At 35.5% G+C, this 18,206-nt stretch overlaps 1 protein-coding gene across 9 annotated transcripts in view; it reads left to right on the forward strand.

Moving 5' to 3' along the window:
- LNPK (lunapark, ER junction formation factor) overlaps window positions 1-18,206 on the forward strand; it is a 90,714-nt gene that overhangs the window by 12,090 nt on the left and 60,418 nt on the right. For 5 of the 9 annotated variants that reach the window (XR_011141903.1, XR_011141904.1, XR_011141902.1 and 2 more), the window contains exons 6-10: window positions 1,754-1,794; window positions 8,471-8,551; window positions 8,648-8,699; window positions 13,916-13,939; window positions 14,619-14,840. Coding sequence is in view for 4 of the 9 variants with exons in the window: in XM_068948516.1 (XP_068804617.1) it covers window positions 1,754-1,794; window positions 8,471-8,551; window positions 8,648-8,699; window positions 13,916-13,939; window positions 14,619-14,840 (420 nt within the window). In the remaining 5 variants the exon portion in view is untranslated. The remainder of the gene's footprint in view (window positions 1-1,753; window positions 1,795-8,470; window positions 8,552-8,647; window positions 8,700-13,915; window positions 13,940-14,618; window positions 14,841-18,206) is intronic. The other 4 variants (XR_011141905.1, XR_011141906.1, XM_068948518.1 and 1 more) reach the window with 1 other exon arrangement.

Raw genomic sequence — 18,206 nt, forward strand, 5'->3', positions numbered from 1 at the left:
TGAAACACTAGAATGGGTGATGTTGAAAGACTATGGGATTCTCTTTAAGACTGCTCAGGCAAGCAACTGTTGAGGAAGCTTTGTGCTGATATACCTCAAAGTGTGGGAAAGTGAGTGAGGTATCTTGCAGTTATTTGCTTCTGTGGTATGAATTCTTTTTTCAGTGAGTTTGACTAAGATACTGGTTTCTTGAGAATAATTTGCAGTAATTGCTGTTTGGCCACTCTTGAAGGAGCGGTTGCTTCATGAGATTCTTAAAAGCAGGAGTTAGTTATCAGAAACAACTGCCTACACTTGAAACTGATTGCATTGGTTTGTGAGAGGCTATACTTAAAAGTGTGGTGTGTTTTTTTTTTTTTAGGCATTTCTATAGCAAATGCAGGATTTGTTTCTTAATATTGTCACCTCTTAACATTTCTTATGCTACTTGTCTGGCTGCATGATACCGTACCACACTGAAGTGCATTTTAAGGTGTTAATCTGTGAGATGCCTGAGAGGCGATATTCTAACATAGGTGTCAAATTCAGTAGAGTGGAGGATGCCTTGGTTTCTTAATTTCAAGATGCTCAATTCTTGGAATTGTCTATTCTCTGTGGTCCAGCCCAGTGCAAAATAGATGTTGTTCCATGTCTTGTTTCAAATTGTCACTAAAACTGTACCCAGTTTTCCAGTATGGTGTATACTTAATTAAATGGTTTATTATGTGAAAGCAAGTTTGTAAATGACCACAGGGGTACAAACTGGTATGTGTTCCTTTACTTCTAATACTTCTGAAGTAACTTAATACTCTAATCACTTACACTTGCTTATTTAATTTGATTGTTTAATCAGTAGTTTTTGGTGTTTTTTTTAATTGTTGTTTCTTGTAGTTTTATGCTTTTCTGGGGAGGGGCAGAACCCTCAAAGATGGGTAAAAAATCCCCTATGTCTTCTAAGAAGTGAACTGCTAATGTCCAGTAGTGCTGAGGATGAGTGAAAAACTGTAAACACCTTTTTTGTTATTCCTTCTGCTGTAAAGGAGGTAAAAAACCTGATGACATCAAGGCAATACTTTCTATATTAGGCGAGGATTTATTACAGTGAATTTTCAGTGAGTGCTAAGCTCCTAGCAGTGACTTCACAGGAGAATCCCAAATGCATTTGACTTTTCCCCTCCTTTCATTTTAAAGATGAGGTTAGGTGCTGTGGCTGCTAGTTATAACTATGTCCCTTATCTTTATAAAACTGGGATTTTTCTGTAGTCTGAACGTATTGGAAGAGTGAAATAGAGATTCAGATTTGAAACTCAGAATTGACCTAATATTTGAAGCTAGCATGTATAAGAGGCCTATGTGAAATTAGAGCCAGTAAATCTGGTACTCAAATAGATACATTAACACTTAAACCTTAGGCTTTTTCTGTAGTCTGACTGATGAGATTAAGTGCATTTTGTCCATGTTTTACCAGTTTTAATGTAGGTCAAAACAGGGCCCTAGCTAGAATTGGCTTGCTTAATGAAGAAGTGGTACATAAAACTTTTTAATAGTTACAACTGTGAAGTGATACTGCTGGGCTATAATTTATGAGCAGTTTCAGGATTTAAGATGATTACTTTCATGTAAAGCCATAGTTGCTATACATAAAGCTTACTGATGTTGTTGGATGGCAGTGTATAACTTTCTGATCTTACTCTGAACGTTAGTTTTGCCCTGTGTATGCTGAAATTCTCTCATAATTAAATGTCAGAAGTAATGTATAATTTTCTTTTTTTAGATGATGCATTGGAAGATTTAAAATCTCAAAAGAAAAAAATAGTAAGTAAAATTTCAAGTAAAGTTAGTTGCTTTCTACTGAAGTGTTTTTGCATCTCTACAAATTGAGTTTAATTGTAATATATAGATGAAGGGGAGGAGGAACTACTACCATTCCTCTTTTTCTGTGCGTTCTCAAGTACAACACAAGGTTTTCTCTACACAAAAATTACAAAAAGTATGAGAATAGGTTACCATTTCAGCTCTGTTAGATCTGTTAATTGAATCTGTTTAACCTGAAAGTGAAAATGTGCTTTAACCTACTCATTGCTGACTAATCCTTTTATTTTAAGGTTATAAAAATGTTTATACTCTGTTCTTTTAATAGTCACTTTATCACTTAATTTCTTGTTCATAAACAGAAAAAAGGACTTTTATCTTCTATGGGTTCACTTTTTCTTCAAATAATAGATTGTTGATACCTCATTGCATCACTGTTTATTTCCCTTCTACTTCCTACTATCTTTTTTTGTATTATCTATTTCTTCCATTACATTCTTTCTGCTTGAAAATTTATCTTCTCTCTTACCAATGCCATCAGTGGATTGATTTTTTTTTTTTTTTTTTTTTTGGGAATTCATTCACACAGCTCACAAAATAGATGAGTTAACAGTATGAGCCTGGTATATGCCAGGTTTTGCTTTGACTCATCAACATCTAATGTCAGTAAGATGGATTTTGGAAGGAAAAGATTCCAAGTCTTTGATAACTTGCACTCTTTGGAAAGTTCATTAGACTGAAAACTATTTTTCTAGTTAGTAAGGAAGGAAGATCTCCATTTACCCATGTTGTTGGTTCATCTCCTACCTTGCAGTAGAGAGAGAGTTTAGAGAAAATACTTTGAAAGCTGAATTATAAGGCTTTATTGTTAAGGAGTATCCTGAAGTAGTCACCTCATGCCTTCTGGACTGTTTGCCATGCCAGTTAAATTAACAGGGAAATCTAGAACAAAGTTACCACAAAGGTGTCAGATAAGTCTGTGTAATAATAAACAGCCATCAGAGGGGAAGGTGCGATGTTCCTGATCTTTCACTCTTTATCACTGTTAAAATGTAGACATAAAAACAATAACCTGTAACCTGATTATGTAACTGTCCTTTGGTAAAGAGGATTTGCTAATATTTATATCTCCTAATCTTAAGGAATCCATTAAATTGACTTCTGTGGCTGGAGAGGTGATAGAGAGGTGTCAGAGGCTTATGTTTTCTGAGATTGGAATAAATAACTAATTTCAGTTAAGCAGTTTTTGTAAAGTGAGATTAAAAACTTATTTATGCTTAATCTTTCCAATTTACATAGTTACTGAGTTGCTTTGGAGGAAAAGTTCTCCAACCATACAATGCTATAGAGAACAAAACAGGTTTCGTAGTCTTAAATTTAACGCCTACTTTTCAGCTAAGTTACTTTTTCTGTAATCATGAAAATTTTACTGTAGTAGTAGTAAGTCAAATTTTCGTGCAAGATTAACACTCTTAGAGAAGATAAGACAATAATTGAATAAAGGATTTAGATTAGTCAGGAAAAAATAAGAGCTGATTTATAATGGAGTGTTTGAGTTTTTGTTCTGGAAATAGATACCATTGAAGCATTGAGATAAGTGTTTTGCATATGAAAAATGAGTCAAAACTATGTATTTTGGGAGAGCAGGCAGCAGTTAAAACAGCTGCATCAATGTTCTGTGAACAGTATAGAAATCCCAGTGTAACTATGGGGAGGTGAAAGCTGAAAGTATAGATTTAGTAGGATATGTGCATGTCCAGCTTTAATCATGAAAGCCAAACTACTAAACAGAACTGATAAAACAGTTCTGAAGATCTATCCAGCTCGGAAAGTCCAGTAACCTTTAACTCAGCAGTCTTTCATTCTGGGGGGTAAACAGGAGGGGGAAAGGTCAGTGGTTATCTCCAGACTGGGTAGATGTCTAAATCCAGGTCCTTGCTGAAGGCTTATTGAAGCCTCTTGAATCAGTGTTGTCAGTACTTTTGACTCAAAAGACTTACTTAGGAGTTTCAGCATAATTTGAAGATATTTATTAAAGCATTAAAATTAGATCATCATATACGAAGCCTAGCATTTGAACTGAGCTGAAAGTAGATGCAGGTAGTGAGACAGAATAAAAACACACTTTTGAAATTGCATTATGTAATAATTCTGTTTTAGATGCTGTTCAATTTAGTTTCCCTTCAGTTTCATTTTCTTAGTCTCATCTGTAGCTATGAATAACTGTAGCAACTCCCACTTTTTATTAAAGAAAAGTTCTTCACCAAGCAAAATAATGGGAATGGGGGATGGGGAGAGGAGTGTGTGGTGGTTCTCATTTTTGTTTTGTTTTTTTCTGTTGGACTCTTGATTTGCTACTAATTTGCAAGCAAAGTAGTGACTAGGAAATTTACACTGTGATCCTCAAAGTATCTGGGACAAATAAATTAAGTATTACCCATTCATTTGTAGTGCAAATAGGTGTCCAGACACTGCCAGTCTACCACAAAAGCTATGTTTTTTTTCCTTCACTGAAGCTTGGTCACCTGACTGATAGAAAAGTCTTATATTAAGACAATTGGTTATTTAGATTTAAGTGTTACAGTACCTGTGTTTGAGGCATGCAGTCCATCTTTCCCTTAGTGACTTTACTTGCATGCTGAAGAGCATCAACAACAGATTGCTGTTACAATACAATAACAATAAGCTCCTATCTACTAGATATAGCCTGGTGCTTGTGCTATTAGTTGCTTAATAGAACCTTCAGTTCTGTTAAAAAGCTTCAGTGTTTGATATCATAATCATGTGGTTTTATTGTGGGTAAAACATAAAAATAAAGACACTTCATCTTGAAACGCCCATTAATATTGTCTGTAGATAATACTTGTTTTCTGCAGAATTGACTCGATACAGTCCTGTTTTCCTAGTGAGGAGTTCAATACATGTGGAGTGCGGACTGAGTGCCTTAGCTGTTATTAAGGTACTACCTGAAGATACAACTCTTTCCCCCCCCCCCCCCCAATCATAAGGGAAATGTTGGTTACGTTCATGACTGTGTAGCTGTCATTTTGGCCCCTAGAGTTCTCCATCACTTAATGAGAATGTCAGCCCTTAAGCCTGAATGTATAAAGGAGCAAGTTCAGAGGTTTACGTATATTAAAGCAAGGGCACAGGACATATTAAGCTTCTACAGGTGGGAGTTGGCGGAGCCTTTACCTGAAGTGGCAGTCTTAAAAAGATGGGGTAATTCTTAGCTTGATGATGAAGTTGCCAAGATAGCATAGCAATGACTTTGCTGATGTTGGAATTAAACTTCGCTGAAGTTTGCTCAGCTATTCAGTTATAGTAGTCTGAAAGGAATATTGGACTTGAACAGACTTTGTAGCCATTTCAAGTAAGATTCTGCTAAGGTGTTTTTCTGTTTGTTCATAAAAACAAAATGTTTAATTTCAAGGCTGCCTTGGAGTTATCTTAAAAGCAACATGCAAAGTTTGCTATTTAATGCAATTATTTTTTTAGTGAACTTTGTATCTTCAGTGTTCCAGGCATAGACAACTGCAGATGTTTTTGATAGCCTTCCATATATGACAAGAATTCTGTTAGGAATCAACCACCCTGTAAGCCTAATTTTGTCTATGCAGTATACCTTAGTGTTGAAAAACTTGCAAGAGGCGGCTCAATCTATAATGAAAAATCATTTTTACTAAGAAATGATTGAATGTGGTGGTACTTATATGCGTATTGCAGTGCTCACAGAAAAGTTATTTTGGTTATTTTACTAAAACACAAGATTGCAAGATCTGCCCTGAGTACACTTTACTTTTATAGACTACATTGTTTATTTTATTTCCTATTTTAAGGCAACTTTACTGTATGTGCTTACATATCTTATATGGTAGACTAAAACTAATCTTGTAGCTTTGTGTGAGCATAAAGAAATACCTCTCTAGTTGGGTTTGATACACCAGCTGGTTTAGTTCAGGAACTTATGTGGTAATATGGAAAATAAGCAGTTTGCACTGTGCCCCTACTTCGCATTTCTAGTTCCTAAATCACATTGCAAGAAGCTTAAAATACATTACTTCTGTTACGCTTCAGTATAGACAACTGGCGTAACTAGTTGCTGCAGGAATTCTGTTTCCTTACCAGTTGGAAAGGAGGCCATCCATGCAGTTTTTCCATAGGAGAAAATGTGGTGCATGACCACGTTCCATGAAATAATTTGAAAATCCATGATTAGGGTGGTATCAACAGTCATAGAGGTTTCACTTGTGATTCTGGTTACTGTGTGTTTAAACTTGATAATAACAGACTATGAATTAGCCTTTGGCAGAAAGTAGAAAGCATTTTTGTGGGAAAAGCTTTGGGTCTGAGGAGAGTATTATGGAAAAAGATCAGGAGGAGTTGAGCAATTGGCTGTGTTAGTGAGGTAGTGCTCAGCACTAGGTTAACCTTTTCTGAGGTTATGTCTGTAGATCTGCTGAGTGATCCAGGAGTCAGTACACTGATTTGTATTTGTAAAATTGGTGGTGCACAAGCCAGCTGCTTTTACTGTGCAAATTGAGATAAATATTTAGATTTTTTTAAGAACTTGAGGTTTTTTTGCATCTAGTACTTGTACCAATTTGCTCAAACAATAAGTAAGGTCTGTGACCTGCTTGAGTTTTTATAATTTGGTATGGTCAGCCAACTTTCAATCAGTTCTAGAAAAATATATTCTAGAAGTGAAACATTGTAAGCAGACTCAATTCTCAAATTTTGACAGTTTCTGTAAATTCTCAGGAAGTTTGTAAAGGCTCAGTTATGCAACTGTTATTGTTCAGATTCAGCTTTACTAGAATTAGGAAACTATGTATGAATCTCAAAACGCGAGCAACTTCTTGAAAATATCCATTAATTTGAAAATGTGAAGAATAACTAGCTGACATCTGGAATCTTGTGATTAGAGCTAAAATTTTCTGTGTCAAAATAATATTTTAATTTTGCAAAAAACGGTAATATGTGAACAACTACAATCCTATCAATTACTAATTCAGAAAAAAGCATAGTAGATAGCGCCAAGTGATTGCGCAACATTGTTTTTTTTCTTTTCCTAAATGTCATCTTGTCCTGCTAAGGTTATTTCTCACTTTCTTGTGTTGGCTACAAAGAAGGACCCATGAAGAAGACTGCGTGCATTTTCTTCAGTGACGTAGAAGGGACTCATGGCTCTCATTTTGATTTGAGGGCAAGATTTTGATGCTGGTTATCAACACTGACCCTTGCATGTAGAAGGTTGTCTTATAGGTTCCACTTTTATAAGTAATAAACACTTTTCTCTTCATGTTAGACCTTTAATTCTCATTTTATGACACACTGTGGTATATTTAACAAAGTTACTGGGTGAAATCCAAAGTCCCGATGAAATACAAGTTTAGAAAATTGATTTTTACTTCTCTATTCACCCCTTTTTCTTTCAGCTGTCCTTAATAGCCTGTGTAGTTTCTGCCTTAAACGTCTGGTAGTGAGTGTAGGAGTGAGACACTAAATGGATACTGCAAATCCATTAGTTGGAGTGAATTTATTTACATTCTGAGTTCTGTATCAAGGTAAAACCAGTGTAATATCTGTATAGCACAAAATGACTGGAATTTTAGTTTCCCATATGCAAAATAAGGGCCTAAAAATTATGTTAATGTGCACGATTTGTTATTTTAGCAGTGATAAATGAGTTTGAGAACTTCATTCTTGGGCCTCTGACCTTTTCTGTTTTACTGTTTATGGCAACAGCCAAACAAAAAAAAAGCTGAATGTGGCCATTGGTTGGCATATCTAGGGGGAAAGAAGTTTCCGTAAAATACATGTTAACTATTTGTCATAACTTCAGCTATCTGTTTTTTAAGCTTCTCCTGATGTTGGCTATTAACTACTAAAATGATTCTTTACATGGGCTTAATTAGAAAAATAATCACAAGTATTAGCTATAAAGCCACTTGAGTGCATTGTAAATAAAATGCTATAATAAAGTGCTTTAATTACCCTCCCTAAAGCATGCATAGTTCTCAGTAAATTTTTTATATGGATTCTTAACTTGTTCACTTTTTTCTGAAAAGCAGTTTGAATCACTGTAAAGATGGAGATCCAGCCTTTAAAGTCATTTGTGCAAATTCCACGGCTGTTCTCTAGTTAGTGAGTTTTCACAGCGTTTGCAGCAAGCTAATTGCTTCTGCTAATAAATAATCTAAAATCGATGCTGACAGCAGTTAACTGGCACAGAGACTTTATTCTGTAAAGCACTTGGCTAACGACCTTCTTTAAATTAATAGCATTAAGTGCTATGAGGAAATAAATCTAAGGAATTGCCTGTCACTTGCTTGTCATGTCTAATAACTTCCAATAATGATGGCTGATAGATTTTTGCACATTCCATTATTGAAGTTGGGGCATGTAATTATTCTCCTCATTATATGTAAACAATTAGCAATATTTGGTGTTTCCTTGCAATAATGCTGTTAAACACCAGTAGCCCATTAAAGGTTAGTAACTTTTTTTAAAGCAAAATTTCATTTCCTTTGAATACAGCAAATCTGAGGGTGTCTGAGCATGATATTGGTTCATTGGTATGATCTTCAAATTTGCTGACTTTGCCTGTAATGGGAGGTGATAAGGGGGAAATATTTTGAAGAATTCTGTTTTGACCTGTGGAACTTCTTGTTTCCAGCTAGAAGAAGTAATGGAGAAGGAAACTTACAAGACTGCGAAATTAATTCTTGAAAGGTTTGATCCGGAATCAAATGCAAAGGTATTGCGTTGCAAATCTTGATATTGATAGTGCCTTAAAATAGAAGGTACCATGGAGCTGAGCCTTCACATAATATTATTTATAATTAATTGGCAGGAGGCTGAACTCCCATCTGCTGGAACGTCTGCAACCCCCAGACCTGGACAAGGTAATAACCCTGTAAAACGGCTGCTCTTTAGCATAGATACTCATCTTTCATAGTAGTATCTGCTATAGAAGTCTCTCCATTATAAAATTTGTAGATTGATAACCTTTTTAGGGTTAGTAGACTGTTTATCAGACTATACCCATTAGTGTTCTTTATTTTTCAAATGATGTATCAATTAAAGGCTGATGCTGTTCCAGCTACCAGAATGTTTAATGCTGCTTGATGCTGATGCATAGAGAATCATTTTCTTGCAGCCTGCTGAGTATCTACTCACAATTTTTCTGGAATACTAAATGGCTGTAAGAAATATATAATGTTTATTGGCTTAGCTTTTCAATTCTGTTACCATTTCTGTCTAGTCAGACCTTTCCTTATGTAGCATTTAAACCACTTTTATATAGTGGATAGAGATACCACAAAACTAATGCAGAAGTTGAATATTTTCTTGATGCTAAAAATGAACAGTTCTTTTACTGCTTTAGGCTGTCCCATTTAGAGATGCTGTTGTATAAAATAGAAAGGGGTAACTTGCAATGTGTATTTCAAGCCTTGTTTCTAGATTGCACATAGAGATGTATAGATTGGAAAAGAAGTAAAGATCTCTTTCCCCCCACCCCAGCAGAGTGTTTGCATTGGAAATGTGATCTGTAAAATTTTGGGGGGGGAGGGGGGAACATGTTTGTGGATATTTATACAAATAAAGTACCTTTAAACATTTCTTAACTTTAAGTATAATATATTGTACTTAGTTGCAGCAATACTAATATTTTCAGTCTAAAGGCAGCCTAGTGTAATGACACTGAAGATGGATTACCTACCAAAATCTGACTCAAGTTAGTGCTAAGGACTAACTTGTTTTTACAACCAAGTTAAGTCTACAGGGGCTGTGGAAAACAAACTGTTGAAGCAGAGGTGTGTCATTTCCCATAGAAGAACTGTATTGCTGCAGAGCATACATTAGCATTGCCAACTTTTCAGTGCCAAACTCTTTTTCTCCAGAAGGCTTTGAAGTACCCAAACCCTCATTTATGTGTCATTTTTCACTCTTGCAGTGCTGGTTTTGATAGGTGCATGGCAACTGGATTTACTAACAAAAGTGTTTTGTTAGCTGTTCCTGCAGGGTCAAATCTACTGATTTGTACATCTTGCTTGACTTGAAATTGTCATGAAAATATTTTAGCCTATCCTTACTTGTTGACGTTGACAATGAGTAGTTGCAGTATGGTATGTTTGCAGTCAAGTTTTTTTTCTGGTGTCCTAGGTGCAACAACTTTTCTTAAGTTTGCGCATACCTGTCATCCCATCATTCTATTTCTGTAGTATTCATACATTTTTTAAGACTGAGGGCTATTCTGATACAGTGTTTGGTTCTCCTTAATGCAGGTCATGGGTTATTGCCAATAATTTTCTGTTTTACCTGTAATGTTTAGGTAAATGTTTTCTTTACCTCTGTCATTCTCACTGAGATACATTAGAAACTGGCTCTAAACTAAGGAGACAGATCTGTTTGTAGAGTGCAAGTTATGCTGACTAGGGAATGAAACTGCCTGGAAATGTGTATTTTTAGTTAGAAATCTAGAGATCTTCAAAGATGTAAGATGTTCAGAGGTATCTGTGAAGGATAGAGTAGCTGTCTATAGGTAGGTTACTAATAGCAGATTAAATTCCTAGTTTTCTGTAGGAGATGGATGTAAACGTATTGGGATTTAGCTAACATTTAACGTTAGTGTTACAGTGAATTCTATTCTTGTCTATCTTGAGGTTGAGAATATATATCCAAGAGTAGTTTATGGATAAGATGTTAGTTTTAAATTGCAATAACTGAGATGAACCGCAGCAAAAAGTGGAAAGTAACAATATAGGTGCTGGCATGGATTGACTGTGTTTTGGATTAACTAGCTGTAAATCAAATAGACAATGAGGAATCTTTAGTCATCCTGGCTTTATTAAAAGTTATTGTCAACATTCTTGAAATGTGTAACATGTTAAGTGATTTTCTTCCCTTCCATGGCAGACTGTGATTAGCAAATATGACAATTAAGTTGCCCTATCTGTAATAGCTAACTGGTCTTGCGCGTGTTTGTTTATGAAGCATAGTGCATGTGCTTTTCATCCAAGGTTCTGAAATAGTCAAAAGCTGGTGAATTGGGTCCAGCATGTAGTACACAGATTTTGACTGAACTATTAATAGAAGGGATATGAGAGAGTTTCTGAGAGCACTGAGTTAAAAGTGTTTCTGAAAGGACAGTGCTGCAGGCTGCAGCCTGTGTTGGCAAGTGTAGTAGAAAAGGAGTAGATCTGCAGAATGAAACTGTTGTTGCTGGGTTTTTCCATGCTATATATTTTTAGGAGGTTTTGTTTAAGACTAGCTCTAGACTGGTCTCATAGACCTGATGTCTTAGGTTGAAGGGCATCTTTCAGTTTTCGTTAGAGAAGAGCATAGGTGATACTTGCAGACTGTGTCATGATGTGAACCAGAGGCCTGTAAGTGGGGACAATTGAGGGAAACTTTAAAATTGCACTTCTGATTCAAACTGAAACGCTAATGTGGATGCACCTATAAAAATTGAACAAGGCAAGCTGTTTACTTCATCCTGAAGAAAAGTGGAGTTCAGCCTTGGAAAGGATTTGGAAAAAATTTTTTAGTTATGACATATGACTCTGTTCATACTCCACACAACTTTCGTTTTTTTTCTTTCTGAACTGTTCTGTAAAGCACTGACTTTAGAATTGCTGCTGGTTTGTCCGTGTAAAATTAAATATTCAGACTATTATATTTTATTTGTAAAAGCAGTGTAATTCAGGAGGGACATACTGCATTTGATTTTTAGCTTGTGAAGTTAGGAAGACTTCTATTTTCTAAAAAACCTACTCATGATATCATAAGTGCAGTCATTGCATTATTTCAAATTTTAGCCATCAAAAAGTACTAGCTTATTAAGTTCTATTTTATTCCTATTCAAAGTAAATAATATCTGGTCAAAACCAGCTCTTGTTCTGTGCAGTACATAATTTACTGCAACTAGATGTCACCTTAATGTGGTTGTGGTATAACTTGATGTATATAATATGCAGTGGCATGGAAGTGTTTAGAAATCAATAAAATATGTTACCTAGTTAACATTAAGATTACCTTGGTCGTCTTTGCTCAGTTTGAACAGAAACTAATCTGGTAAGAGAACTCATCTTAAACCCTGTAACTGAGGCTTTTTGAAAGGTGGATAAATGATGACCAGGGTATGATCAATTTGGACTCTATATGAGGTGGTTGATGAAAAGTTAGTTGGTATGTTTTTGACTTAGCTGAAATGGAAACTTGGGTTTCCCACTGTAATTATTTACTACAAAGATTTAGTGGATCAGAATTACATAATTCATTCTCCAAAAAAAGATTATAGTGCCCCAATACTTTTCTTCTGGCTCTTAATTTTTGCATTTTTGGGGATTTTGACACCTATTTATTAGATCATTTGAGACTTCTGTTAAGATTAGTATGCATCTTGACTTTAGCCTAAGAAATCACCTGGAAATCCAGAACGAAAAGGAATTTGAAAGCTTTTTGAGTGCAATTTGATCTATTCAGAAATGCTTTGAGGGATAGAATTAATAAGCATGTAGCTATTTAGTAACCTGGTTGTATCAAGAAAATAAGTATTTACACCACTGTTGAAATATATTTGTATTATCAACAATATCTTGTTGTTGATAGTAGTTCCCTCAGTTGTGTTGATGCAGTTGTTAGCAGGCCAGTAATGTAAATGAGATCACTGCGTGATCTTACAAAAAAAAAAAAAGCAAGTACAGATGGCTGCAAGCTGTGGGATGTGTACAGACACCAGAAAGAAGAAAGAAAGTTTTGCCATTAAAGCCAAAAATTGACTACATAGTGACCTGTACTGTGCTCTTTTTTCCTTGCACTAACTCTTGAAAAACAATGCATTTTTTTCTCTACAAAAATGAAGGAGTTTTAGAAGTGAAGGAGAACAAATATGTATGTCTGTAAATGTGAAAGATATGACTGTTCCACCACTGGCAATATTCTAATCTTCTTTAAGAGATCATATTGAATGACCAGTTGTGAGTAGCCCTGTTCATTAGTGTGTCTGCTTATGAGTAAGTAGTATTCAATGCAAATAATTACAGAATTTGGACCTTGATGGTCTTGAATAACTTTAAAGTATATATTTTATTCATCTGTCTCATGCAGCTGGCATGCAGATGCACAAAGAACATTTAGGAAGATCTTTCTCTTACGCAGAAACACAGAATGGTTGAGGTTGGAAGGGAGCTGCTTGAGTATTGGGTTGCACTAGATAGATCTCTAGAGGTCCCTTCCAACCTCAACCATTCTGTGTTTCTGTGTGATTCTGACTGAGGATACCAGAGGGCCATCTTTTTTCCTTTTGGTGGATATTAATCCTATTTATATGTACAGATAAGTAGGCAAGAAATAGCGTACCTGTGGTTCCACTTCACAGCTCTAGATGTTGGCAGCTTTTCCAAATGATCTTCTGTTTGACCTACTGCTCCAATGATGAGGAACTCTTCCTTAACTAGTAGAAGCTAATGTCACCCCCAGCCCCCACTTGGGTCATATATAATATTATATAATAAATGGGATAATATATAGTGGGGTAATATTTCCCTTTCAGGGACAGAGATCATTCTCTTGAAGTTCAGCACACTCGTCTCCCTGTGGCCATGCAATAGCCAGTGGAGTTGTAAAGTACATGCTAAGAATTTAGTCTTCCAGCTGTCAAAGACAAAGTCAACAGATAAAAGCTTTAAGTTAACGCTCCTGAAGAGTTTCAAGATTAAAGTCCAATTCTAGTGTTAAATTCTGTTTGTTGTGAAGGTATTCAAGCAAGCTGATTGAAAATAAATGGGTGCTGGAAGTGGTGTAACTCTGGAGCATACTGTAGCCTCAGGTTTAAACATTCTTTGAGTATGCCTTTTATAGACAGACTAAGCTGTCACTTCTTAACTATGTTAATGTCCATAGTCCTGAAGTGAAGGTTTGATTTGTTGCAGTAGTATGTTTCAGAGGCTCTTTAGTTGGAGCTGATTAGGTGTAGTGGATGATAGTGACCACTGCTCCTGAGCATGGATGGTTTTGGTAAACAAACTTGTGACTAAGTATAATGGGACTTTAGGTTTGCACAAATTTATGTAATATCCAAACATTAATATGTGATATCCCCTTAATATTCCTGTAGGTGCTAATGAGAACACTCTTACAGGTAAGAAGAGCTGAAGAAACTTAAGTTTTTTGTAGTTGTGACTTATAGTGGAGTGAGAAGAGATAAAAGTAACTGCGTTCCTCTAGAACCCGTTCCTGTTCTGTGACGATCCAAGCAAATATCCCGTTGGTAGTGTTGTTGAACAGGGTGAATGAAACTATATGACCTAGTGGCTTGTTCTAGTTTTGGAACTATTTCATTTAACCCATCTGGAAAAAAAAAAAACAGTAACTCTGGGCATTTAGCCTAGGTATTGTAGATATTAACTATAATAATTTTAGGTCCTGTGGAAAATAAAATATTTGGAAGCATGTTTAAGCCATGGAGTAAAATAGTGGTCAATTCTGCTTGTACATTGTGGGATGAATCTAGCTGTTCGTGTCTCTGTCTTCTGGCTTAGAGTATGCAATTTTATGGTAAGTATCTGCTAACTTTCTTCTGGAAGACTGAGTATATAAAAGTTAATGATCATTGTTATTAAAATATAGCATTAAATTTGAGTTTTATTTCTATGGCATACTTGGGCAGGCTGCTGGTGGTCTTTGGTTATAGACCTTTCTGGTTTTGTTTAGCTAGGTTATTTCTGTGCTGATTAGAACAGCAATATTAATGTGCTTTGACTAATCTCTTGTTTATCATAATGCTAGATGCTAAATCAGTATGCACATATTCTTATCAGAAATTCGCCAGAGGACCACAGCTCAAAGAAATGCTTCTACACCCACTCCAACTCCTAAACAAGGCTCTCCAAAATCACCGGTTCCAGTAACAGCATCTCCTAACCTGCAAAGAGACCCATCAGCTCTGAGCGGACCCCCAGAAAGAACTGTTGTGCCATCCTTGCAGTCAAATATCTTACCAAGGCGCCCTGGATCCCCTGCTACTTCAATGTCTGGAATGGGTAAACAGAGCACTTAATGTTATTTACAGTTTATGTTGTTTTCTCTGGTTACCAATAAAATAGGCCATTTTCAGACAGTATGGAAATAGCATTTCATTTGGAAATAGCAGAGCAGTTATCTGATTAAGCAGGAGTTCCATATTCAATTAGCCATAACTCTTTACAGCTGGCACCTTTTGATGCTGAAACCTATTGCCTGAGCTCATTTAACTGTTATGGCTTCTTTGTTTAAATGGCAATAAAACTTTGCAGTGTTCTGTAGTCAACAACATAGCATACCTCTTTACGTTCTTGGTTTAGGGGAGCTCTACGTTTATATAAATCAGGTACAGTGAACACTTTCAGAATAGTTATGTTTCTCACTAAACCCTGCACATATTTTTTTAACAGGCATCTTGACATTTATTTTAACACTTATTCTGGCAGAGATACTAATGCAGCATAGGTTAAAGTGTAAAATACCAAATGCCCTGGAAAAGCTGTTTTTTGCCTTGTAGCTCAATTTTTCTAAAGATACATGTTAGTTTCGTACAGTAGTCAAAAGTTTAGCAACAGTTTGATCTTGTAGAAATGAATGTTTTTCTAAACTGATCTCATATCTTGAGGATGCTTTTCCCTGAATTTCTGGGTTATATTCAGATTGGGTGGATTTTCTCAAATAAAACAAGAACAGAATTGCACAGGAGGGATACCAAAAGTTTGAGAGTTTGGGGGGAGGATTTTGTTCTTGTTCCCCTAAGGGATGGCAAAACTGTGTAGTTCGGTGCGAGGCCTTTCATTTGTTGTGGGATGTCTGGCAGTTTGATCACAAGGCAAGAAAGGGATAAAACATTGTCTTGATAATAAAAAGTATGCAACTTGCCAGGATTCTTTTGAGCACAATTGTAATACAAAGTAGTTATTTTTTCTCTTTAGGCAATGGTATTGTACTTATTTTTGATACAATCTAAAAATAGGACTGTGCATAGTACATTGACACCTCATCTCTTACTGGAAAGTTGGGCAGCTGGATGTCAAAATGTCTATTCATAGTGCTTAGTGCAGTGGAATAAATTTATCTTGTGAAGTTGTGATCTCTTCTCTGTAAAGTCCGTTAAGCCTTGTTTTTTGGTTAGTAACTGTTGATCTTTATTATGGAACTGCTAATACTGTTTTTTAGCCCTAAATTGAAATGTAAAGGCAAATATTAATGAATCTTGATTATCTTGAGGGTGTTGGAAATAAGCTCCTCACATGAGGAAGCCAGGCATTTGGTTTCAAACCACATTTACTGAAACCTGTTTACTGAAAATGTCATAACAACTTCTTGGTTAAGAAGCTGCCCAAATAATAATATACCAACTGCATGATACAGATCCTTTTTCTTAGGGAAAGATTCAGGCAAACTGAATACTCTGTACGAAGTTCAGCCTTTACTCCAAAAATGGTTTAAAAAAATTAATTGTTTCAAGAGACAGAAGGCCAAGGGCCAAGTCTGTCAATTAAAAAAAAAGAATTCTTAATGCAGGTTTTGTGATAATACTTTATAGGCACACGTTAATTTTCTTCCAGTAGTAACTAGTATCTTGAACAAATGTAGTGCTTTCTGTCATGTATAGAAATGGAAACCACTGGAATTTTCAGTGAATGTGGAAGCCCCGTGTCTTCTGAATTTGCCCAGACTTTTTGGGCATATAAGATCTTAGTCGTAGCTGTAGTGAAAGTATGTAAATTGTTTCTGAGAGAAATATCATTGCATTTAAGTTTACTTATGGCTTGCAACAAATACGAATAGCTTTAATTATCTCTAAAGTAGAAAAGATTAATAATTCATTTGCATTATACTATATTTTGTAGAGGAGAATCAATTTAACGTGTATTACCACAGAGCTCCCATATGTTTGAAAATTAATAACCAGCAGGTAGTTGAGAGTTTGCCAAGCTTTGCAAAAATGACCAGTCTTTCTACAATGATTGCTTTTGATGTTTATATTAATTACCGGTGTCCATAACAGCATGAGAACCAAGATGCTTGGTTTGAGTTATTAATAGGCAGGTAATTGAAGATATTCTTGGAGTGTGTTCTAATGTTTCATATCTCTAGATACCTTTACTTTTTAACTTACTAATTAACTTGTGGAAACTTTCATGTATTATTGCTATACAGGTCATACGAAAACTTGATCTTTTGAATAGAAGGTAAATACATACTTGAGTTTTAACCAAATATTTACACAATTGTTCCAGAGTTTTATTTTTTGTGCATATTAAATCAGTGTTGTGTATCTTTACCTTCATACCTGTATTGAGTGCTTTCCATTCACTTTTTTAATGGAAGCATAGGATCTGTCAGTGTTTTGTGAAGCCTTCGAAAAGATGTTTTGCCTGAAGTCTTCTCTTGGCAGCTCTTTAGAACCTATAAAATTAGGTGTAAAGATCAGTAAATGTTGCATTGAGTTTGTCCTTGCTTGCTACTTTGAGATTTTTTTTAAATCTTGCCTCTTACTTGTTGAGGGAATATAGGAATAACTTGAATATGTTCAGCTTTCTCTCTCCTGACTTATCAGTTCTTCTATTTTTTCTGAAAGTGGGAGTTATTTTAAAAACATTTATTTTGAGCAAAATATTATTGTACTTATTGAAGAGTGGTAAATCAGTATTTCTCACCAGATTTTATTGTGCTTATAAAAATTAGGGCATTCCTTTTAGGTCAATTATCCAATATTGATGAGAAGAGAAAAATTGGTAAGTATTTCTAACAGCTCAGCCTTTCAAAAATGTAACCTTAATGGCAAGATTAGTCTTATTCAACATATAGCACTTCAGGAGAGCACTTCCCAAAATTTGGGTTCATACTTCTTCAAACAATGTTTCTGATGTTTGCAGTAGGGAATTTAGATTATAGCCTCAAGTTTAATCACCATACAGAGCTAAACCTAATCTTCTGCCATAATCTAATTTTTTTTCCTTTGTTTTTCCGATCTGTGATGATTAAAAGATAGAAGACCTGAAATGATGGTTGCTGGCAGTTACATTTATTTCTGTATTTAAACTTAGTCAGTCTTGGATCAACTTACCAAATAAGACTTGCTGTGCTGTCCTTGTGTATGTGCTTGTGGTGTGCATGCTACTTCTGTGCATGCATTTATGAAAGAGTATCAGTTGCACTGTTGGAAGCTGTGACTTCATTTATGTCCCAGTGTTGTCATCAACTAAGATGCTGTAATGAAACTCTTCTGTGAAGTTTGAAGTCCACTGTTTTTTCCGTGGTATCTCTGAAATAAGTTGAACTGATTTGAAAGGGCACCTATCAACAAACTGCTCTCTTGGTAGTCTTTTATTTGACTTTTCCTTTTCGCATTTTGAGATAGTGGGTTTAGTGTTTTT

This window comes from Struthio camelus, chromosome 6 (assembly GCF_040807025.1).
Source record: "Struthio camelus isolate bStrCam1 chromosome 6, bStrCam1.hap1, whole genome shotgun sequence".
NCBI classification, from domain to species: domain Eukaryota; kingdom Metazoa; phylum Chordata; class Aves; order Struthioniformes; family Struthionidae; genus Struthio; species Struthio camelus.